At 55.9% G+C, this 23,741-nt stretch overlaps 2 protein-coding genes across 2 annotated transcripts in view; both read right to left on the minus strand.

Moving 5' to 3' along the window:
* The window catches only part of LOC115385287 (phospholipase D1-like), a 36,623-nt gene extending 15,006 nt beyond the window's left edge, over window positions 1–21,617 (minus strand). The window contains exons 1-13 of the mRNA XM_030087264.1: window positions 21,546–21,617; window positions 11,465–11,635; window positions 11,211–11,374; window positions 10,637–10,779; window positions 10,076–10,187; window positions 9,882–9,947; window positions 8,915–8,973; window positions 8,499–8,591; window positions 6,923–7,075; window positions 5,995–6,144; window positions 3,446–3,529; window positions 3,263–3,344; window positions 3,061–3,171 (exon numbers count right to left, since the gene is read on the minus strand). Of these exons, the coding sequence (XP_029943124.1) occupies window positions 3,061–3,171; window positions 3,263–3,344; window positions 3,446–3,529; window positions 5,995–6,144; window positions 6,923–7,075; window positions 8,499–8,591; window positions 8,915–8,973; window positions 9,882–9,947; window positions 10,076–10,187; window positions 10,637–10,779; window positions 11,211–11,374; window positions 11,465–11,603 (1,356 nt within the window). The 5' untranslated portion in view covers window positions 11,604–11,635; window positions 21,546–21,617. The remainder of the gene's footprint in view (window positions 1–3,060; window positions 3,172–3,262; window positions 3,345–3,445; window positions 3,530–5,994; window positions 6,145–6,922; window positions 7,076–8,498; window positions 8,592–8,914; window positions 8,974–9,881; window positions 9,948–10,075; window positions 10,188–10,636; window positions 10,780–11,210; window positions 11,375–11,464; window positions 11,636–21,545) is intronic.
* A 2,099-nt stretch (window positions 21,618–23,716) lies between these two features.
* Window positions 23,717–23,741, minus strand: part of LOC115385288 (cullin-1) — a 26,848-nt gene continuing 26,823 nt past the window's right edge. Inside the window, exon 22 of the mRNA XM_030087265.1 lies at window positions 23,717–23,741. This exon is cut by the window's right edge and continues 469 nt beyond it. The gene's annotated coding sequence lies outside the window, so the exon portion shown is untranslated.

The raw sequence follows: 23,741 nt of genomic DNA on the forward strand, positions 1-23,741 counted from the left end.
GGTCAATACGCATCCGCACCACTAGATGGAGCCAAAGTATCACTGAGCAGAGAGCGAGTGGAGCGATGAAATGAGATCAGATGATCTGATGAAAAATGGCGGATCATCTGGAACAAAGCGGCTGAACGCTGGACAACTGAGCAACAACAGAGGAGAAGTTATGATACCAACTTTAAACTGATGGTGATCAACGCAGCAGAGTCATCAAACTACTGCCAAGCTGCAGGAGGTCTGGTGGAGCAGAGCCTCGTTCTGACTGGAGAGCACAGAAAAAACACTACAGATGCTAACGCTATGAGAAAAGCTTTCCGTGGTCCTGAGAGACGCTTCAGAGAGACTGATAGAAGGGAGAGTGAAGACGTCTCTGAAAGACGGACAGACAGAATGTCCACCACCAGAGCCTGATTCAGCTGAAGGACCTGGACAGTTATTTACATCATTTATGCAGTTTGGACCCCTTGAGGTTCTTATTTGTTGCTTATTGTTTGTTATTTTGAGGAGGAGAATATATTTTTTATTCAATATTGTAGTAATATTTTTTTTCATTTTATGTCTCGTGAAATGTTATCTCAGTTGTGAGTTTTTGAGTTTATAATAATTGTAGAATAAAAATTTGTTTTATGAGTGACCTTATTGTCTTCAGCATTTTTTTTTTTTTTCACAAAATGATCTTTGAAAAATAGGGTTGTGTTATAATCGGAGTCGTCTTATATTCGGGCCAATACAGCAGTAATCTGTTTACTGGTTGCTCCGTCAGCTCCGTCAGCTCCGTTAGCACTGACACTTCTTCTTCTGTAATGTTTTGGCAGTTTGCATCCCGTTGGTCGCACTACCGCCACCTGCTGGCCGTTAGCTCTGACAGGTCTTTGCCGCTGCTGCAGCTGCGGTTCTTGAGAGGAAGAACGGATCACGTGACAGACGTACGGCGCCCGTTAAGGAAGCCTATTTTTTTGTTCAGAGAGCTTCTGCTCTTTGGATTTTTATCTTTTGAATGTGAATTCATAGGTTGGTTTTGGATTATAACATTTTAGAAAGTAATCCTTTAAGTTGCTGTTGAACTACTTTTTTACTGTTCTATTTAAACTCCCTGTTCATTTTACTGTCATGTTTGCGCCCTGATTAAAAAAATATTTCTAGATCTGTTTATGAAGTTACTGTTGCACTGCTGGTATTTATACTGTTTTGTCTAAATGACTTCATTTTACAATATTGTGTCTGCACTTTAATTTAAAAATGCAACAACATATATTCCTAGATTTATTGAAGTTGTGGTTGCACTACTGTTTCATATTGTTCTATTTAAATTCCCTTTTAATCTAAAAATATTGGGGCTGCACTTTAAGTTATTGAAAATAGTTATTCCTAGACTGATTCAGTTCAGTTGTATTTGCACTGCTGTTTTTGATCCTGTTCTTTTTAAAAATAAATGCCTTGAATTTGCTGTATTGATTCATGTTAGAGGGTTTAACCTGAGCCAGGCCTCACCCCGTGATGCTCATGTGACAGTCCTGCAGGCGAGGCATGGTGTTATCTTATAATATACTGGTATCGGATCGGTACTCGGTATCGGCCGATACCAACAGTAAAGGGCCTGTATCCTGCTTTTTTAGCCAGTCCAAACCCTAGAAATGGCATTAACATTAACCCTCCAGACCCTCCAGACCCTCCAGACCCTTCAGACCCTTCAGACCCTCCAGACCCTCCAGACCCTTCAGACCCTCCAGACCCTCCAGACCCTCCAGACCCTCCAGACCCTCCAGACCCTTCAGACCCTCCAGACCCTTCAGACCCTCCAGACCCTTCAGACTCTTCAGACCCTCCAGACCCTCCAGACCCTCCAGACCCTCCAGACCCTTCAGACCCTCCAGACCCTCCAGACCCTCCAGACCCTCCAGACCCTTCAGACCCTCCAGACCCTCCAGACCCTTCAGACCCTCCAGACTCTTGCTCGACTGTTGCTTTCAGACGATGGTGAAAGTTTATCCTCGAAATCGGAGTTACAAAAAGCAGCAACGCTGATTGCTGAGGGCCTGGGGGGGGGGGGGCTCAGGGGAGCCGTCTTCACAGTGTGACGTGAACGTGGGAAACGGAGCGTTTTCACGGTGGGAGGGGCTGCCTCTCTGAGCAGCACGAACACCAGGAAAGCTCAAACACTCAGGCAGGAAGGAAAAAAATGCTTTGGGGAGTTTTAGGTGAGAACAGAACTAGAACAAGGTTAAAACATACAGAAAGTGAATTTTGCCTGATCCAGCCCCTTTAAAGGTATCGGGAGGCAAAAAATGGTATCAGAACATCTCTAGTGGTGTTGGTGGGTGGTGGTGTTGGGTGGTGTTGGTGGGTGGTGGTGGGTGGTGTTGGTGGGTGGTGTTGGGTGTTGGGTGGTGTTGGGTGGTGGTGGTGGGTGGTGTTGGGTGGTGGTGTTGGTGGGTGTTGGGTGGTGTTGGGTGGTGGTGGGTGGTGTTGGGTGGTGGTGTTGGTGGGTGTTGGGTGGTGTTGGTGGGTGGTGTTGGGTGGTGTTGGTGGATGGTGTTGGTGGGTGGTGGTGGGTGGTGTTGGGTGGTGGTGTTGGTGGGTGTTGGGTGGTGTTGGGTGGTGGTGGTGGGTGGTGTTGGTGGGTGTTGGGTGGTGGTGGTGGGTGGTGTTGGGTGGTGTTGGTGGATGGTGTTGGTGGGTGGTGGTGGGTGGTGTTGGTGGGTGTTGGGTGGTGTTGGTGGGTGTTGGTGGGTGTTGGGTGGTGTTGGTGGATGGTGTTGGTGGGTGTTGGGTGGTGTTGGGTGGTGGTGGTGGGTGGTGTTGGTGGGTGTTGGGTGGTGGTGGTGGGTGGTGTTGGGTGGTGTTGGTGGGTGTTGGTGGGTGGTGTTGGTGGGTGGTGTTGGTGGGTGGTGTTGGTGGGTGGTGTTGGTGGGTGGTGGTGGGTGGTGTTGGTGGGTGGTGGTGGGTGGTGTTGGTGGGTGGTGTTGGTGGGTGGTGGTGGTGGTGGTGGTGGGTGGTGTTGGTGGGTGGTGGTGGGTGGTGTTGGTGGGTGTTGGGTGGTGGTGTTGGCTGACTGTGTGGACTCACCTTGATGTTGGGGTGGAGGCGGTGCAGCGTCCTCTTGCTGTAGCCGGAGTTGATGCCCAGCGCCAGCTCCACCTCCTTGTAGAGCATCACGAAGACTCGTACGCCTTGTTGCTGTGGAAACGGCCGGGTGGAGCAGGTGGAGGAGAACGGAGCTGAGGCGGAGGTTCGTCGGGCGGAGCGAGCGGCCGGCCAATCAACTCACCGCTTTACGCCGGAGGATCCAGTCCAGACGCCACCGGTTGCCCTCGACGACCGGCCTCTTCAGGAAGATCTCCGGACTGAGCCTGGAACACACACACACACACACACACACACACACACACACACACACACACACAGTGTCTGAGTCTCAAACAGACACACCCACATCCACACACACACGTACCACCAGTCTGTGATGAAGATTTCCTCTTTGGCTTCTTCCAGAGCGTCGGCCACGTCCTCCATGTAGGTTTTCCCATTCACGTACCTACACACACACACACACACACACACACACACACACACACACACACACACACACACACACACACACACACACACACACACACACACACACACACACACACACACACACACACACACAGGTTGTTTACATACACACGGTTGTTCCTGTAGCTTTAAAGCATTCTAGTAAATTTTTACTGAATTTGACTTTTCTTTTTTTTTACATTTGAATAATTTGAATAATTTCCTGTTTTTTGCACTTTCTGCATCACCTGTTGGTTTTTTTTTCTCTTTTTAACATTTTGCATCATTTAATGTTTCTTTCTGCACATTAACAGAATTTCACTCACTGTTATTGGAAAGTTGCACAATGACTGAACTTTTCTGCAGCTTTCTGTTGATTTTACGTTTAATTCTGTAATTTTATTGTCGTACTGTGTCTTTATTGGTCCTTTAAGTTATTTTCTAACTGATGGTGTTAATATGCACCCGTCCAGTCTTTGTTGTCCTTCACTGCCTACAGGCTTCTTTGTAATAGAGGGAAGTATTACACACACACACACACACACACACACACAGTATAGAGTTGCGCGGCAGGACGACAGGTGATGAGCTGCTGAGTCTCACTTTCCCTGCTCTTTGTGTCGGGTTACTCCAGTGAGACACTCACAGCTTCACAGAGACAGAACACACACACACACACACACACACACACACACACTGCGCTGCCAGCTGGAGCGCCTCTCGTCTAGACGAGCTGCTCCGCCTGACGGAGGATCTGGTCTCTTCGTATTAATAAGCAGAAGTGAGATGAATGAATATTTCACAAAGTGAGGCTGAAGGATCTGCAGAAGCTCCTCACAGACCCCTGAACACACCACGATGCCTTCACTGACCTCCTGTGGTCAGAGGAGCAGGGTGAAGGAGCCAACAGAAGATAAACAAGATAAACAACAGACAAAACCAGACAACAAAGCAAGAACAAGAAGAGCGTTTAATCTGCGACGCGTTCACTGACCACCGTTTCTCCTCAAATACCTGTGATGCGTTCACTTGCGTCTTTTAAAATAGAACTGCGATGCATTCTCTTGCATCTAAATGGAGCTGTGAGGCATTCACTTGCATCATCAACAGAACTGAGCCGTTCATTTACATCTTTTAAATCCGGGCTCGGCAGCCTTGTTGTCCTGGAGCCACTTTCAGACGTTCTCGTCAGTGTGAGTCGTTATCAACCGAAACACAAGTTCACACAAAATACAAAAAGATTTCCGACATACCTGGAAATTTATTCCATTCAGATAAAGCACAAACAACCGTATCTTTAAAGATATGTTTTCTGTTATTAACTCCATAAAGTGCTCTCATAAATTAACTGGTGCCCGTGTTAACTGGTGGCCAATAGATGAGTGAAACTTGTAGACGTTCTAGCGAACGTCAGTTATCAACAGTTACAGTGAGTGTATAAGTTTAAAGTCTTACTTGAACAGCTGCTGTTATCAGCAGGTGTTTACACAGACCTCCGCCGTCACTCGTTAACACGGGAACCAGTTAATCCATAACACCGGCGGGGCGATCGCTCGTATTCTGCCTCAGAGCTCTTCGAACAACTCGCTGTTGTGCGATTTGCTTCCATCTCTCCTCTCCAGGGTTTTTTCTAAAAAGTGTTTTTAAAGCACCGCCGTTCTTCTGCTGGTTTCTGACTGTCCTGCTTCCTGTTTCCTGTCACGTCGTCACGTCACTACGTACGAGGGAACGCATGCGGAACAAATAATGCCCCATTTTTTTCCGCTCCGCTGTCATTAGCGGACAGTCATCATATGAGACACAGGTAAACATGCCTAATGTTAATGCCAGGCGTGCCGAGGGCTGCCACCCGGTTTAAATACTGGAACTGTGATGCGTTCACTTGCGTCTTGTAAATACTGGAACTGTGATGCGTTCACTTGCGTCTTGTAAATACTGGAACTGTGATGCGTTCACTTGCGTCTTGTAAATATTAGAACTGTGATGCGTTCACTTGCGTCTTGTAAATACTGGAACTGTGATGCGTTCACTTGCGTCTTGTAAATACTGGAACTGTGATGCGTTCACTTGCGTCTTGTAAATACTGGAACTGTGATGCGTTCACTTGCGTCTTGTAAATATTAGAACTGTGATGCGTTCACTTGCATCCTTGTAATATTCGAGCTGTGATGCGTTCAGGTGCATAGTTTAAAGCGCTCATGTCAGACTGCATTCCTGGAGGGCCGCCGTGCTGCATGTTCTGGAAGTTTCTCTGCCTCGGGGCAGCCGTCTCACGCCGACGTCTTCAGGGAACAAGTCCAGGTCGTTGTCATAGCAACCAGCTGTGCTGCAGCTGGAGGACGCAGGACGGCGGTCCTCCAGCCTCCAGGAGCTTCACATGTTAGGACTGTGATGCGTTCACTGACCGCGTCTCCCAACGAACAGACATGAAGCCATGAAAGCCGCCCGCGTTGCCACGGTTACCATTTGGCGGGGATGTTGACCTCCTCCCTGGCGAAGGATCCGAAGCGGTGGTCTCTGAGGAAGGCGGCGCCGTGTTTCTGGACGAAGTCCTCCATGGCCTGACCCCACCAGCGGGCGTGGCGGTAGCTGCTGCACTTCAGCACCAGGGACCTGAACACACCAGGACCAGAGTCAGAACCGGTCTAGGACCTCAACACACCAGGACCAGAGTCAGAACCGGTCTAGGACCTCAACACACCAGGACCAGAGTCAGAACCGGTCTAGGACCTGAACACACCAGGACCAGAGTCAGAACCGGTCTAGGACCTCAACACACCAGGACCAGAGTCACAACCGGTCTAGGACCTCAACACACCAGGACCAGAGTCAGAACCGGTCTAGGACCTCAACACACCAGGACCAGAGTCAGAACCGGTCTAGGACCTCAACACACCAGGACCAGAGTCAGAACCGGTCTAGGACCTCAACACACCAGGACCAGAGTCAGAACCGGTCTAGGACCTCAACACACCAGGACCAGAGTCAGAACCGGTCTAGGACCTCAACACACCAGGACCAGAGTCAGAACCGGTCTAGGACCTCAACACACCAGGACCAGAGTCAGAACCGGTCTAGGACCTGAACACACCAGAGCCAGATCCACACATTACATATTAGATTTAGACCTAAACCAAAACCTGGTCTCAGACCAGGTTCATGTAGCCCCCTGGTTGAAGCTCCACCTGGACCCAGACCCAGACCTGGACCCAGACCCAGACCTGGACCCAGACCCGGACCCGGTCTCAGACCTGTAGCTTCTTGTGTGGCCCATCATTCACTTTACATCTGGATCTGATGTAGACCAGTCAGACATGAACCGAAGACCCACGGTGGCCCCCGGACCGTAGTCTGACCAGGAAGAGGATTAGATCGAGGACCCGTCGCGGACCTGGACAGGCTGTCCACGCGGAGTCCATGTTTGGTCTCCGTGTCTCTGGAGTCCACCTTGATGCCGAACTCTTTATCAAACAGCATGACGAAGGAGATGGAGCCCGAGTCCGGCTTCATGTAGAGCAGGAAGGAGTCCTTCACCACCAGCCAGCTGCAGGGACAGGGACAGGGACAGACAGAGACAGGGAGGGACAGGGAGGGACAGGGACAGACAGAGACAGACAGAGACAGACAGGGACAGAGACAGGGACAGGGACAGGGACAGACAGGGACAGGGACAGACAGAGACGGACAGGGACAGAGACAGGGACAGGGACAGGGACAGACAGGGACAGGGAGGGACAGGGACAGACAGGGACAGGGACAGACAGAGACGGACAGGGACAGACAGGGACAGACAGAGACAGACAGGGACAGAGACAGGGACAGGGACAGGGACAGACAGGGACAGGGAGGGACAGGGACAGACAGGGACAGACAGAGACAGACAGAGACAGACAGGGACAGGGACAGGGACAGGGACAGACAGGGACAGACAGAGACAGACAGGGACAGGGACAGGGACAGACAGAGACAGACAGGGACAGACAGAGACAGGGACAGGGACAGACAGGGACAGGGACAGACAGGGACAGACAGAGACAGGGACAGACAGGGACAGGGACAGGGACAGACAGAGACAGACAGGGTCAGGGACAGACAGAAACAGGGACAGGGACAGGGACGGACAGAGACAGGGACAGGGACAGACAGAGACAGGGACAGACAGGGACAGGGACAGACAGGGACAGACAGGGACAGGGACAGACAGAGACGGACAGGGACAGACAGGGACAGACAGAGACAGACAGGGACAGAGACAGGGACAGGGACAGGGACAGACAGGGACAGGGAGGGACAGGGACAGACAGGGACAGACAGAGACAGACAGAGACAGACAGGGACAGGGACAGGGACAGACAGGGACAGACAGAGACAGACAGGGACAGGGACAGGGACAGACAGAGACAGACAGGGACAGACAGAGACAGGGACAGGGACAGACAGGGACAGGGACAGACAGGGACAGACAGAGACAGGGACAGACAGGGACAGGGACAGGGACAGACAGAGACAGACAGGGTCAGGGACAGACAGAAACAGGGACAGGGACAGGGACGGACAGAGACAGGGACAGGGACAGACAGAGACAGGGACAGACAGGGACAGGGACAGACAGGGACAGACAGGGAGGGACAGGGACAGACAGGGACAGGGACAGACAAGGACAGGGAGGGACAGGGACAGACAGGGACAGACAGGGACAGACAGAGACAGGGACAGACAGGGACAGGGACAGACAGAGACAGACAGGGTCAGGGACAGACAGAAACAGGGACAGGGACAGACAGGGACAGGGACAGACAGAGACAGGGACAGGGACAGACAGAGACACATAGACAGAGAGACAAAGAAAGAGACAGACACGATATAAATATACTGACCATTTCTGTTCATTTCACTAAAAGTGAAGCTGTGTGTGTGTGTGTGTGTGTGTGTGTGTGTGTGTGTGTGTGTGTGTGTGTGTTTCTGACCGTTTGGACCAGCGGTAACACATCTTGCTGCGCCCGCAGCAGTTCATGCCGGGAATTCGATGACCGCCGGATCGTTTCTGCACCATGCCTTCCCTGAAAGAGCAGAACCACGTCAACACCCGAACAAACAACACCAGAGCAAACAACACCCGAACAAACACCCGAACAAACAACACCTGAGCAAATAACACCCGGACAAGTAAACAACTGAACAAACACCTAAAAAATAAACACCCAAACAAACAGCAACACAACAAAACCTGACAGAAAAAAACAGCTGAACAAATCAAATTTAGACGTAAAGTGGGTGAGGGCCTCCCGGGCCCCCCCGGGGGCCCCTGGGGGCCTGGGGGGGCCCGGGGGGCCCCAGGGGGGGGCCCCAGGGGGGGGCCCGGCGGGGCCCGGCAGTGTCTTACAGGCCTTTGGGTCCCAGGTCGTGGATGAAGGACAGCTGACTGGAGTCAATGAACTCCGTCTGGAAGAAACAGCAGAACGGAGCAGGTTGACTGTTCCACTCAGGAGAACCGACAAATCCAGTTTACACTCCAGTTCACCAGCGGAACCACGGTACCGACTGACACCTCTGAACAATCTGGTACAACCAAACTACCACTACAACCAGTCTGAGGTACCATGGTAACCAGTGTGAGGTACCGTGGTAACCAGTGTGAGGTACCGTGGTAACCAGTGTGAGGTACCGTGGTAACCAGTCTGAGGTACCATGGTAACCAGTGTGAGGTACCGTGGTAACCAGTGTGAGGTACCGTGGTAACCAGTGTGAGGTACCGTGGTAACCAGTCTGAGGTACCATGGTAACCAGTGTGAGGTGCCGTGGTAACCAGTGTGAGGTGCCGTGGTAACTAGGGCTGGGTACCGTTAGATATTTTTCGGGTACAAGTACTTTTTCGATACCTCATGTACGGTACCGGTTCCTGAACGGTACTTTTTTCGGTCCCTGCCTTCACGGCACACAGAGACGCCATGACTGCATTTACACTTCCTGCCAGTAGGGGAGCTGTTTGCATGTTCAGCCTTATCTTACAGACACCACAGAGGAAGAAGGGCTGCAGGCTGCAGGCTGTCTGCATGCTGTGAGGAAAGAGTGTGAGCGGTAAGACGTGGTCACGTGTTCAACGAAGCGATGCGCCGTTTTTCAGTAAAAGAGAAGAACTGAACGATTGTTTCCGCTCATGTTTATTGATGCGCCGCCGCTTTAAGAACCTTTAAGAACACTGAGACCCGTACGCACGCCTCTTGTTCGGTACCGGTATACACCCAAGTTTTTCGGTCGGTACCACTGAGGCACCGTTAAGCGGTACCCAGCCCTGGTGGTAACCGGTTGCGAGGTACCGTGGTAACCAGTGTTGGGAGCCAGCTCCTCACCGTGGCGTGGTAGTTCCTGTACATTGGCATCTTCAGCAGGTTGTTCAGGTAGTCCTCCAGTTGTTTCTGCAACGCCACAGTGACCAACAGTTAAGTAGCAGCACTGCAGAGTGCTGTACAGGGTTAACCCTGCAGTCAGCACTCGGGGCAAACTGCTCACATTTTAAACCTGCAGTCAGTGCTGAGGGACCTACCCTCCGACTGGAGACCTGCCCCTCCCTCTCCAGCTCGTCTCCGCCCCCTCGTGGGAGGTTGGGCATCTGCCTGGCTTCACCTCTGGAGGCCGTCTGTCTCCTAATCGTGTGACTGTAGAGCACAACACACAGCAAGGTTCTTGGTTCAATTCCAAGGACAACACATGCAACAGAAACCACGGAAACAGAACGTATCCATGTAAAGAGTTGCCATGGCAACATACATCAATCAATGGCAGAAAAAAAAACAATTTACTGGATTTGTATTGGAGAAGTAACTTATAGTCTTAAACAGTAGATCTGGATAAATTAAACACAGAGTCATCTGCAAAGAGAACAACAACTAAAAACACTTTCCGACAACACAACCGTCTGATGATGGACGTGACGGTTAAACTACAACCGTCTAATACTGACAAGGATTTAGGAGGATCTGTCAATTATCTTCTAGTTTATAGTATTTTCTAGGGTGTTGTGAAATAACTCTGTGTGTGTGTGTGTGTGTGTGTGTGTGTGTGTGTGTGTGTGTGTGTGTGTGTGTGTGTGTGTGTGTGTGCGTACCTGCGTGTGGGCAGCGGCAGCTTCATGAAGGTCTTGTAGGTCCTCAGCTCCCTGTGAAGATCCACAAAGTGTTTCTCCTTCTTCTTCACCATCCACGAGAATTCTCCATGCTTCATCTCGATCGTATACACCGCAGGCATGGACTGCGGCGCACGCACACACGCACACACACACACACACACACACACACACATTATACTTCAACACACTGCTTCCTCAAAATAACTTTTTCTTAGCAGCGAACATTAGTAGACAGAAGATAGCGGTGAGTTAGCAGCTGTAATGCTAACATGCGCAGTAATCTGTCTTCACTCAACAGAACAGCAGATACTTTGCAGGTCTCTGCCCTAATGCTAGTGCTAATGCTAATGCTAGTGCTAGTGCTAATGCTAATGCTCTCCATTTGACTGCACGGCTCCTCCTTATTGTTCAGAGTGACTCTACAGAGGCTGGGTGGAAGCTAGCTTGGTAGCGAGCGTTGTTTTTCACTCCGGGTGTGTGGACGCTAAGCCGGCGACCTCCGACCCCGCGGACTGGGCGTGGCCCTGAAAGGGAAGGGCGGAGGCGAGAGCACCTTGCTGACGCTCCTCTCGTGCGTCACGTTGAAGCGGTCCTGAGCCGACGTGAAGCGCTCCACCTCCAGGATCTTGGCGGTGATGGGGCAGGACAGGTAGACGCTGCCGCCGGCGTCTTTGAAGCCCACCGTGTTGTAGATGACCGAGAAAGGCAGCCGCTCCGCTGTGGAGGACACACACACACACACACACACAGTCAGACTGACGCACAGGAAGTGAGGTGTGGCGGCGGCGGCGGCGGCGGCGGGCGTACTGGAGGCCACGGTGTCGGTGGTGTCGTAGTCTCCGTCCCCGAGGTCCAGCTCGCGGGTGTCCAGCCGGTCCATGATGGTGGTCATGTCGTTGGCGACCAGCTGCAGGGTGCTGGAGGACGGCTGGGACGGGTGCAGCATGGCTAGCGCTGGGGGCGGAGCCTGAGGCTCACCTGGACACAGGTGAGGAAGACAGTCGGTTCCACGGTTCCACCGACATGAGAGCTACAGCGTTCTGGTTTCTCCTCGTCCCGGTGGAGAAACCAGACGAGACGTTCTCCGATACAACGGTTCCAAACCACCGGCCCTTCGCCCAGTCGCTCGTTCCAACGGTTCTTTTCAGAGAACGAGGAGAACCGGTTCCCCGCCGTCTGCGAGCCGTTCCAGAAATCACCGCTGACGATGTCAGAGGGAGTTCTGAAGACGATCCACCGCCAGGTCCTGTGGAACCGGGCCAGCTCAGACGTTCCGTCACGGAACAGAAAAAGTCGCAGTCGTTCAGACGTTCTGCCTGTAGAACCGTTCAGAACCCGACATTGAGAACATCTGCGTCTCTGAGTCGGAACTGAATCTGACGGGCCTGAGTGACCCTCTGGAGAACCCTGGAGGACCGGCTGTGGAGAACCCGCTCTGGAGAACCCGCTCTGGGGGACCGGCTCCGGAGAACCTGTTCTGGGGGACCGGCTGTGGAGAACCCGCTCTGGAGAACCCGCTCTGGGGGACCGGCTCCGGAGAACCTGTTCTGGGGGACCGGCTGTGGAGAACCCGCTCTGGAGAACCCGCTCTGGAGAACCCGCTCTGGGGGACCGGCTCTGGGGGACCGGCTCTGGGGGACCGGCTCTGGGGAACCGGCTCTGGGGAACCGGCTCTGGGGGACCGGCTCTGGGGGACCGGCTCTGGGGAACCAGCTCTGGAGAACCTGTTCTGGGGGACCGGCTGTGGAGAACCCGCTCTGGAGAACCCGCTCTGGGGGACCGGCTCTGGGGGACCGGCTCTGGGGGACCGGCTCTGGGGGACCGGCTCTGGGGAACCGGCTCTGGGGAACCGGCTCTGGGGAACCGGCTCTGGGGGACCGGCTCTGGGGGACCGGCTCTGGGGAACCAGCTCTGGGGGACCGGCTCTGGAGAACCCGCTCTGGAGAACCTGTTCTGGGGGACCGGCTGTGGAGAACCCGCTCTGGAGAACCCGCTCTGGGGGACCGGCTCTGGGGGACCGGCTCTGGGGGACCGGCTCTGGGGGACCGGCTCTGGGGAACCGGCTCAGCAGAACCGAGCAGGTTCTACCGTTCCACCCTGGGCAGATGTAAATACGTCACTTCCTCCTCCTGAACCTCCAGATCTGAAGAGGAACTAAATGAACCTGAACCTCAATTCAGCTGTTCTCCCCATGGAACCAGAGGGACCAGAGGGACCAGAGGGACCAGAAGGACCAGAGGGACCAGAGGAACCAGAGGGACCAGAGGGACCAGAGGGACCAGAGGGACCAGAGGAACCAGAGGGACCAGAGGAACCAGAGGGACCAGAGGAACCAGAGGGACCAGAGGGACCAGAGGGACCAGAGGGACCAGAGGAACCAGAGGGACCAGAGGGACCAGAGGGACCTTCACACAAACTCCTCTGTGGAACGCTGACGTTCTGGATACGTTCTCCACGACCGACCAGGACGTGAGGAGCCGTTCACACAGCAACCACTCCCAGAGAAGACACAAGGCCGCCTTTTCTATGTCCGTTTCCATGACAACGGTGCTCAGAACCACTGAAAACAACTTTTCAATAAAAGATGGGCACATGATGGACACGCCCCCTCCTCCTCCAACCCGCCCCGTCCTGATTGGCTGATACTTGGTGTCCTGATGGATTTGATTGGTTAACGTGAGGCAGACGAGCCAATCAGAGGCGGAGCAGGAGGGCGGACAGGCGGACGCGGCTCCCCCACAAATTAAAACCAGAATTATGACCATGAGAAAAAACTAGGGAGAGATTTTGACCAGGATGGGTTCTTTACATCCTGGAGGCCCTGGTGCGGCCCCCCCGGTGGCCCCGGTGACCCCGGTGCGGCCCCCCGGTGACCCCGGTGCGGCCCCCCCGGTGGCCCCGGTGACCCCGGTGCAGCCCCCCGGTGACCCCGGTGACCTCGGTGCGGCCCCCCGCGGCGACCTCGGTGCGGCCCCCCGCGGCGACCTCGGTGCGGCCCCCCGCGGCGACCTCGGTGCGGCCCCCCGCGGCGACCCCGGTGCGGCTCCCCGCGGCCCCCCCGGTGGCCCCGGCGCGGCCCCCCCGGTGGCCCCGGCGCGGCCCCCCCGGTGGCCCCGGCGCGGCCCCCCCGGTGGCCCCGGCGCTGCCCCCCCGGTGGCCCCGGCGCGGCCCCCCCGGTGGCCCCGGCGCGGCCCCCCCGGTGGCCCCGGCGCTGCCCCCCCGGTGGCCCCGGAGCTGCCCCCCCGGTGGCCCCGGCGCGGACCCCCGGTGGCCCCGGTGGCCCCGATGCGGCCCCCCAGAGGCCCCGGTGCTGCCCCCCCCGGTGACCCCGGTGCGGCCCCCCCGGTGACCCCGGTGCGGCCCCCCAGAGGCCCCGGTGCGGCCCCCCGGTGGCCCCGGCGCCCCGCGGTGCTGCCCCCTGGAGGCCGTGGCGTCCCGGCCCCCTGCCTGTCCTGCTGCTGCATCCTGGCAGTGGAGACAGTGGAGACAGTGGAGACAGTGGAGACAGTGGAGACAGTGGAGACAGCGAGCGCTGTCCTCTGCTTCGTCTCAGAACTCTCTTTCTGCGGCTTCACATCAAACCTCCATGTTTCTACAGTCCAGCAGGGCGGCGCCGGAGAGACGGACAGGAAGTTCCTCTGAAGACGGCAGGAACCAGGGTGGAGAAAGAAGAGTCAGCAGAAACGCTGCGTCAGTCCTGTGTGTGTGTGTGTGTGTGTGTGTGTGTGTGTGTGTGTGTGTGTTGCCCCGCCCCCTGAGCACTCACATTAATTGGGTACAGTGTGGTCTGCCCCCCCTCCCACAATGCATCAGTCAGCAGCAGGCGGCTGCGGCTGAGTTTTCTCCCTCATGAATTTTTAACTGGAGCAAAACAGAAAAACTGAATCCGCAGCAGAGAAGCTAACGGCTAACTGAGGGGACAGGCTAACGCTAACGCTAACGCTAACGCTAACGCAGCTTCCAGAGGGACGAGTCATGTTCCAGGCAGATGAAAGCAGCTTCCTTTAGCTGACCTGCAGCTCCATCTCTCCAGAAAACAAACAAAAAGCCGCAACTTCACACCCGCACACATGCACGCGTACGTGCACACGCCCCCCGGCGGACCCGCTGCACTGTGGGGGACAGTCAAGGGGGCGGGGCCTGCAGCCGGCAGCGAGCAACGCCATTGGCCAGAGGTCCGCTCAGGAGGCGGCAGACAGCCAATCAGAGGGCAGCATGAGCACCGCCAGCGTGGGGCAACTGAGTGCTCTACAGGGGCAACAGGAGGGGCAACAGGAGGGGCAACAGGAGGGGCAACAGGAGGGGGCAACAGGAGGGGGCAACAGGAGGGGCAACAGGAGGGGGCACCACGAGGGGCAACAGGAGGGGCAACAGGAGGGGGCAACAGGAGGGGCAACAGGAGGGGCAACAGGAGGGGCAACAGGAGGGGGCAACAGGAGGGGGCAACAGGAGGGGCAACAGGAGGGGCAACAGGAGGGGCAACAGGAGGGGGCAACAGGAGGGGCAACAGGAGGGGCAACAGGAGGGGGCACCACGAGGGGCAACAGGAGGGGCAACAGGAGGGGCAACAGGAGGGGGCAACAGGAGGGGCAACAGGAGGGGCAACAGGAGGGGCAACAGGAGGGGGCAACAGGAGGGGCAACAGGAGGGGCAACAGGAGGGGCAACAGGAGGGGGCAACAGGAGGGGCAACAGGAGGGGGCAACAGGAGGGGCAACAGGAGGGGCAACAGGAGGGGGCAACAGGAGGGGCAACAGGAGGGGCAACAGGAGGGGCAACAGGAGGGGGCAACAGGAGGGGCAACAGGAGGGGCAACAGGAGGGGCAACAGGAGGGGGCAACGGGGAGAGAGGGGCCGCAGGTCAGACGCTGTTTACAAAATATTTCAGTCGAAAACGAATGTTTTGCTTTTAGCTTCCAAACAGCGTCACGTTTCCACGGCAACAGCAGACACAATGGAAGCCGGCGGTCCTGGACCAGCGGGCCGCGGACCGGTCCCGCCCTGGGGGTCCCTCGCTACGGGGCGGCAAAGACAGAAATCCCGCCAGTCTGCATCCACGGTGGTTTTGAAAACAGTTTCACTGGACTGAACTCCGTCTGTTCCTCAGAGCGGTTCGATTCCCGGCCCGCCGCCGAACGATGAAGGGCCGCCGCCGTCAACAACGCCGCTCTCATGTCGGTGCTGCAGAGCGCAGAACACTGGAAACACCAACAGGGAGAGAACACGGAGAACCACACACTCTGAACACCAACAAGGAGAACTCAGACGGTTTGGACAGAACAGCTGACTGTTGCCATGGAAACTGTCAACTCAAACTACCAAGAGGATCTGGAATGGAACCAGGACAGGGAGTCTCTCTCTCTGTCTCTCTCTGTCTCTCTCTCTCACTTGAAATGGTTGCCGTGGGAACGGACCCCGAGTCCTGGTTCAGGTTTTCATCCCGTCGGTTTTGGCATCGGTTTCAAACACACACCTCCAGGTTTCCTCATTCCAGCTTCACACACACCACACACACACACAGGAAGTGTGTCTGCACAGGAAGGACTGTGTGTGTGTGTGTGCGTGTGTGTGTGTGTATGCTCATTGTTGGAGCAAACAGGCTGAACCAGAGTTCAGTGTTAGAGAAGTGACCTGAGCAGCATGAGTCACTGCAGACATTCCAGAGGACACACACACACACACACACACACACACACACACACACACACACACACACACACACACACACTACTGATCAGCTGAGATAAGTTTCTCACCAGCAGCTGCTCGCTCTCTGCCGCTTTGTGAGGAACCCAGCAGAACCAGCAGAACCCAGCAGAACCCAGCAGAACCAGCAGAACCCAGCAGAACCAGCAGAACCCAGCAGAACCCAGCAGAACCCAGCAGAACCCAGCAGAAGGCTCACAGACACGGCGGTTCTTCCTCTTCCTGTTGAGTAAATCCATTGTTCCTGTTTCTACACAGAGAGGTCATCTGGAGGAGAGCGGCTGCAGAACACAAGAACGGTTCAGAGAGAACCTCCAGCTCAGAGACCAGCAGGACCTCCAGCTCAGAGACCAGCAGGACCTCCAGCTCAGAGACCAGCAGAACCTCCAGCTCAGAGACCAGCAGAACCTCCAGCTCAGAGACCAGCAGAACCTCCAGCTCAGAGACCAGCAGAACCTCCAGCTCAGAGACCAGCAGAACCTCCAGCTCAGAGACCAGCAGGACCTCCAGCTCAGAGACCAGCAGAACCTCCAGCTCAGAGACCAGCAGGACCTCCAGCTCAGAGACCAGCAGAACCTCCAGCTCAGAGACCAGCAGAACCTCCAGCTCAGAGACCAGCAGGACCTCCAGCTCAGAGACCAGCAGAACCTCCAGCTCAGAGACCAGCAGGACCTCCAGCTCAGAGACCAGCAGGACCTGTTCCTGGAGGGTGATGAGCCCCACCACGGTGGCGTCATCAGCAGCCTTGACGCTGCTGCTGGAGCAGTGGGCTCAGCACACAGCCCTGAGGAGCGCCGGTGCTGATGGGCCACGCCCCCCTCTGAGAACCGCCCGGCAGGAAGAGTCAAGAACCAGCAGCACAGCTGGACGGGGCTGAGAAAAACCCTGGAGAGGCGGGACGGAGCCAGGCGTTGAACGAGCTCCGTAGCGGACCGCTAGCGACCGCCCGGCCGGTGTTCTGGATTAACTGGTTGCCATGGTAACCAGTGACGGTTCCTGTAAACATGCTGGAAGCAGCAGGTGTTGAAATCAGACTCACTAAAGACTCTGAACTGATAAATTCACTGGAACTGCAGAAAACCAACGCTCGCTAGAACCGAAACCCCGGCAGGCCTCCGGACGGGGGACAGACTCCGGACAGGGGACGGCCTCCGGACGGGGGACAGACTCCGGACAGGGGACGGCCTCCGGACGGGGGACGGCCTCCGGACGGGGGACAGACTCCAGCCGAGGACGGCTGCTGCAGACCAAGACCTGGACGGTCCTCCAGAGACTCTGTCCTCCTGTCCCAGAACGCTGTATAACCCGCTTCACCAGGACCCAGGAGGACCAGGACCCTGGAGAACCAGGACCCTGGAGAACCAGGACCCTGGAGAACCAGGACCCGCTTCACCAGGACCCAGGAGAACCAGGACTGATCATGGACCGCTTCGTCTGCCGTCCATGGACACACACACGTTTAACACGACTGTTTTCCAAAAACACCATGAAACCTGGACCAGGTCTCTATGAACCCTCTACAGTCCGCTTCGCCTACAGTCCCATACGGTTCCCATGGCAACGCGGCTATTGAGACTTCCTGAGTCTTCTACCGTGATGAACTGCTGACAGGATGGAGCTGTGTGTGTGTGTGTGTGTGTGTCAGTCTCAGGCTGATATTAATCTCTTGACGCGAAACAATAGCAGCTCAAACCTGTGACACAGTCCAGTGTGTGTGTGTGTGTGTGTGTGTGTGTGTGTGTGTGTGTGTGTGTGTGTGTTGAACTGACTGAAACTGGTGTGACATTCACCGACACGCCCATGTGGAAGCAGCTGTGAAACAGCCTGACTTCTGGTTGGACCAGCTTCACTTCAGCTTCCGTAAAAAACACACACACACACACACACACACACACACACACACACACACACACACACACACACACACACACACACACACACACACACACACACACACACCCTGCTTTCTGCTTTCAGAACATGAAGCCAGCTATAAAAACGGCAGCAAGGGGGCGGGGCCAGGCAGAAGGGTGGGGCGGGACTGGCCCCGCCCACCTCCACGGCTCCTGATCATTGCGGCCAATCGCAGCGAATCGCCGCGGTTCCAGCGGTTCCGTACCACAGAACGGGACGGCATTCCGCTGAACCTGGATCAGGAACCCTGTGAGGTTCTGCTGGTCCGGGAACAGGCCCGGGTCCACAGAACCCACTGAGTCCAGCCAACCTGGAACACCATGGAGACGGCAGAACAAACCTCCAGAAGGGTCTGTCATTCAAGTAGCCCCGCCCCCTCGTTACCAAAACTCCAACGCTCTTTATGGAACTCAAGCCTTTGTTCAGATGGAAAACCCGACCCCCCCCGACCCCCCCCCCCACGGCTCCTAGCTAGCTAGCTCCCAGTTAGCGAGCGTCACGAGTGAACTGAGCATGTCGGCGGTGGCCGACAGCGACAGCGAGACGCTCTATAACCCGAAGAAAGTGTGTTAGCAACACTGACTGCACGCTGAAGCTAGCCGGGTAGCAGTGGGGCCCCATTAGGTGGGTTCCAGACGTGTCATTGTAATGTGTCCGGGGGGTTTCAAGTTGTGTCGCTGATATCCGCCGTCTTCTCCGCCGGCCCCCTCCTAGCAACTAACCGGGGAGTACTCTAAAGGGCCCCATGTGGGGGATTTTCAACACCTGGTCGTTGCAGCGTCCAGTGTAGCGCCTTAAATTTGTCATTGAAATTGACTGATGTCAGCCGTCCCTCGGGGCCCCCTTCAGCTCGGGGCCCTAGCCAGTAGCGGCGCCTCTGCTGGAGAGAAGCAGCTGCTGCTCATTCCGCCTCCGATTCAAACAAACAAACATAAATCCTCAGCAGTGTGGTGGTGGGACAGGACTTCACCCCAATAGAACCCGAGGGTTTTCAGAACCCACCAACCCGACGCCTCTGCTGTGGATCCTCTGTTCACCAGTTCATCAGATTTTAATTAGTTGAGTGTAACTCCACTTTTGGTTTGCAGCTGTACAGTCACTGTTCTCATATTGTTTCAACACCTCATTTGACAGGTATTCTGACTGTAATTCATCTGGGAAAAGAGAGAAAACAAACAAAATGAAATGAAAGATGAATCTGAATGTTTGAACCATTATTAGTTACATTTTTGCTGATATCGTGATAATATCGTTATCGTGATATTTTTTGCTCATGATAATCGTGAAGAGAAAGTTTCCTGTGGTGACAGCTCCACTCAGAACACACTCGTCTTCATGCTGTGACTGACGGCTGTTTGGAGGTGAGGTCCGGTTCCGGTTCCGGTTCCGTCTGGCTTCATGGCTCCGACCTGAACGTCAGAACAGCTGCTCGGTTCTCTCTTCTCCTCTGAGCCACCGGGTCCCTCACCGGGTCCCTCACCGGGTCCCCTCACCGGGTCCCCTCACCGGGTCCCCTCACCGGGTCCCTCACCGGGTCCCCTCACCGGGTCCCTCACCGGGTCCCTCACCGGGTCCCCTCACCGGGTCCCCTCACCGGGTCCCTCACCGGGTCCCCCACCGGGTCCCCTCACCGGGTCCCCCACCGGGTCCCTCACCGGGTCCCCCACCGGGTCCCCTCACCGGGTCCCTCACCGGGTCCCCCACCGGGTCCCCTCACCGGGTCCCCCACCGGTCCCTCACCGGGTCCCCCACCGGGTCCCCCACCGGGTCCCTCACCGGGTCCCTCACCGGGTCCCCCACCGGGTCCCTCACCGGGTCCCCCACCGGGTCCCTCACCGGGTCCCCCACCGGGTCCCCCACCGGGTCCCTCACCGGGTCCCTCACCGGGTCCCTCACCGGGTCCCCCACCGGGTCCCTCACCGGGTCCCTCACCGGGTCCCTCACCGGGTCCCTCACCGGGTCCCCTCACCGGGTCCCTCACCGGGTCCCTCACCGGGTCCCTCACCGGGTCCCTCACCGGGTCCCCCACCGGGTCCCTCACCGGGTCCCTCACCGGGTCCCTCACCGGGTCCCCCACCGGGTCTCGCCGGGCTGCTCTGATCGCCGCCGCCGTGTGAACGGAGACCGAATCACAACAGAGTTCCGTGTTTTCATTTGACAGTGTTGCCGAGGAAACGATGCCTGAAGCCGAGCAGACAGTGAGGACAAGAGGACGACCTGTAGCATGAAGGACCCCCGGCCGCTGCTGTGACTTTTAATTAAACACACACACACACACACACACACACTCACACACACTCATACACACTCACACACACTCACACACACTCACACACACTCACACACACTCCAGCTTCCTGGACACTCGGACCCGGGCCGGCGGAGGACTCCAGACCACCAGAGTCCATCCCGTCCTGAGGCCTGGTTTCTTCTTCGGTGGTGTTTGCAGCCTCTCTGTGGTTCACCTGTCGACAGGTGTCTGTCACCGCCAGTAAATCAGTCTCACTTAATGGGAGCCGTTCATCGCCTTGATTCCACTTCCGGGAGCTGCGTGTGCGCGTGCAGCTCGTTATATTGATTGAAGGCGGGACAGGCCGCACCCTCTGTGTGTGTGTGTGTGTGTGTGTGTGTGTGTGTGTGTGTGTGTGTGTGTGTGTGTGTGTGTGTGCCAGTCAAGCAAACACACACCCTTTAAAGTCAATTAGGCGCTGTTGCGCGTCACTGCGCACAGATCGGAGCCCGCGGAGCCAAACCTGTCGGGCTCAACTTTAACACACTTCTTCTGACGAACACACACACTGGAGGAGCAGGTCTGACAGTGACTGACGCACGCACGCGCGCACACAAACACATGCACACTTCCTTCCTCCCCTCACACTTTAAAGACACTTGTCCACCTCGTGGTGCGTTCAGGGTCCCCGGAGGAGCCCGGCTGGACGGACGGATGGTGCGTTCAGGTGTTTGGAGGAACTGGTGTGGTTTGTTGCATTAAACGGAAGAGCTGGGGGGGGGGGGGGCTGCTGTTGCTGCTCCTCCACCCACCCCCACCTCCACCTCCTCCACCTCCCGCTCCCCCGTGAACCCGCACCGCTTTACTGCGGCAGGACGCGCCGCGCCGCGCGCGGCGGGCACTGCAGCGGAGCACGGATCCCTTCACGCGCCTCAACTCCCCCGCGGTCCTCCACCTCCACCTGCTCCCCCATCACGCACAAACTTCACGCACGGCGCGGGTCATGCGGTGCGCGCCCCCGCGGCTCGCAGCGTCTTACCTGAGGTGTGAAGCGTTGAGCAGCCGGAACGCGGAGTGCGCGAGGCAGCCGCGAGCCCGACACCAGCATCCAGATGTGCGTGAGCTCACCCGCACGCAGGCCGGGAGGGACTTCCGCCCCGCTGCCCTACCAAAATAAAGCCCTGAAATGTGACCGGAAGTGAAAAGGTTTTCAGGTTTTAGGGGGAAAATTTTCACGTTGCAAAGAAGAATTTTATTTTCCGTTATGAGATCAAATCAGAGACTTTTTAAAACTAAATGGAAGAAAAGTAGAAAAGGTTTCTTTAAGGAGAAACAACACAAGCACAGATGTACATGAATCTATGAATTTACCTGATGCTCCCTGACTTCCTGTCTGGACGGATCCTCTCACTGCTCCCTGGTCCATCTCGTCACAGCGGGCCTCAGACGGAGCCCTGAGGAACCCCGCAAGGAGGACTCAGAGCCAGCAAAGCGACACACGTGGTTCTGACTGCCAGGCAGGACCTGAACCAGGACCTGAACCCCAACGCCGACTCCCAGCAGGTGCCCTCGTCAGGAGACCAGGATGTCGTGATCCACTGTGAACGCAACAGAACCAGAACCAGAACCAGAACCAGAACCACTGGCCAGAAGACATCTTAAACCCTGAGCAGAGCCGAGTCGGAACGGTGCCAGGTTCGTGAAGCTGCGAAAGAACTGGACTGACCGAACTGGTTCCATTGAGCTCTTTTAGAACCAGGCTGACAGAACCTGAGACGGCGTCTTTCAACTGTTTTTCATTTTACTTGTAATTTATAACGGTGTCTATTGGATTTCAACTCTGACCCCAGGACTGCCCTGAAGAGGTTTAATCTCAACGGGACCTTCTGGTTGAATAAAGGTAAAAAGAAAGAGCTGATCCATCCATCCGTCCATCCGTCCGTCCGTCCATCCATCCGTCCGTCCATCCATCCGTCCGTCCATCCACATCCAGATCAAACCTCTGAAGCAACGGCGATCGTCCAATCAAAACCCAGAGCAGCCGTCCAGGATGAGAGTGTCCGTCTTCACACAGTTCGGTCCTCCACCCTCTAAGTTCACCTGCAGCATCCTGCTGGGTTCCCTCAGACCACAGAACAAGGGGACGTTCTGCCGTCCCGCCCTCCGCCTGTCTCCCTCCGCCGTCCGTCCCGTCTGTCATTCGGTCACTTCTCATCAGCGTCAGTCGTCTGGCCGACTGTTCTCAGGCGTCTCTTCCCTCAGTGGTTCAGTGGACTTGTCCGTCGGTCGTCTCGTCCCGTTCAGAGAAGCTCTTCAGCCGTTTGCTTTGCTGGTTTGAGACTATAAAGTCCTGATGGAAGAGCAGAAGGAAGTAGTGGCTTTTCAAAATAAAACTGCTTTGCTGCCCAGTTTGACCCAATCAGAGAGAACAGGAGCCTCTGGAACACCGCCGCAACAATCACTGACGCTGTAACTGTCCCAGAGTCCAGGCTGAAGGCTGTGGGTGGACTGTCCCACAGTCTCCAGACTGTCCCAGTGTCCAGACTGTCCCAGAGTCTCCAGACTGTCCCACTGTCCAGACTGTCCCAGAGTCCAGACTGTCCCAGAGTCTCCAGACTGTCCCAGAGTCTCCAGACTGTCCCAGTGTCCAGACTGTCCCAGAGTCTCCAGACTGTCCCACTGTCCAGACTGTCCCAGAGTCTCCAGACTGTCCCAGAGTCTCCAGACTGTCCCACTGTCCAGACTGTCCCAGAGTCCAGGCTGTCCCAGAGTCTCCAGACTGTCCCAGTGTCCAGACTGTCCCAGAGTCTCCAGACTGTCCCAGAGTCTCCAGACTGTCCCACTGTCCAGACTGTCCCAGAGTCCAGGCTGTCCCAGAGTCCAGACTGTCCCAGTGCCTTCAGTCTGGACGCAAAATGGCAAAACGCCACATGAACAGCGTGATTGTCAATGGAGTGGGTCTTTCAGTACAGTGTGTGTGTGTGTGTGTGTGTGTGTGTGTGTGTGTGTGTGTGTGTGTGTGTGTGTGTCACAGAGGACCAATCAGACCACGTTACAGAAATCTTTCCTTGTTTTTATTTATCACACATTTAGAAAATGAACCACACTATACAAATGTCCACCGTTCAGTAATGAAACAGGCCTCCTGCATGAACCCCACCCTCCTCCACCCTCCTCCACCCTCCTCCACCCTCCTCCACCCTCCTCCGGTGGTCACTGTGGTGCAGGTAGGCAG

The sequence above is a fragment of the Salarias fasciatus genome, unplaced genomic scaffold, assembly GCF_902148845.1.
Source record: "Salarias fasciatus unplaced genomic scaffold, fSalaFa1.1, whole genome shotgun sequence".
Lineage (NCBI taxonomy): Eukaryota > Metazoa > Chordata > Actinopteri > Blenniiformes > Blenniidae > Salarias > Salarias fasciatus.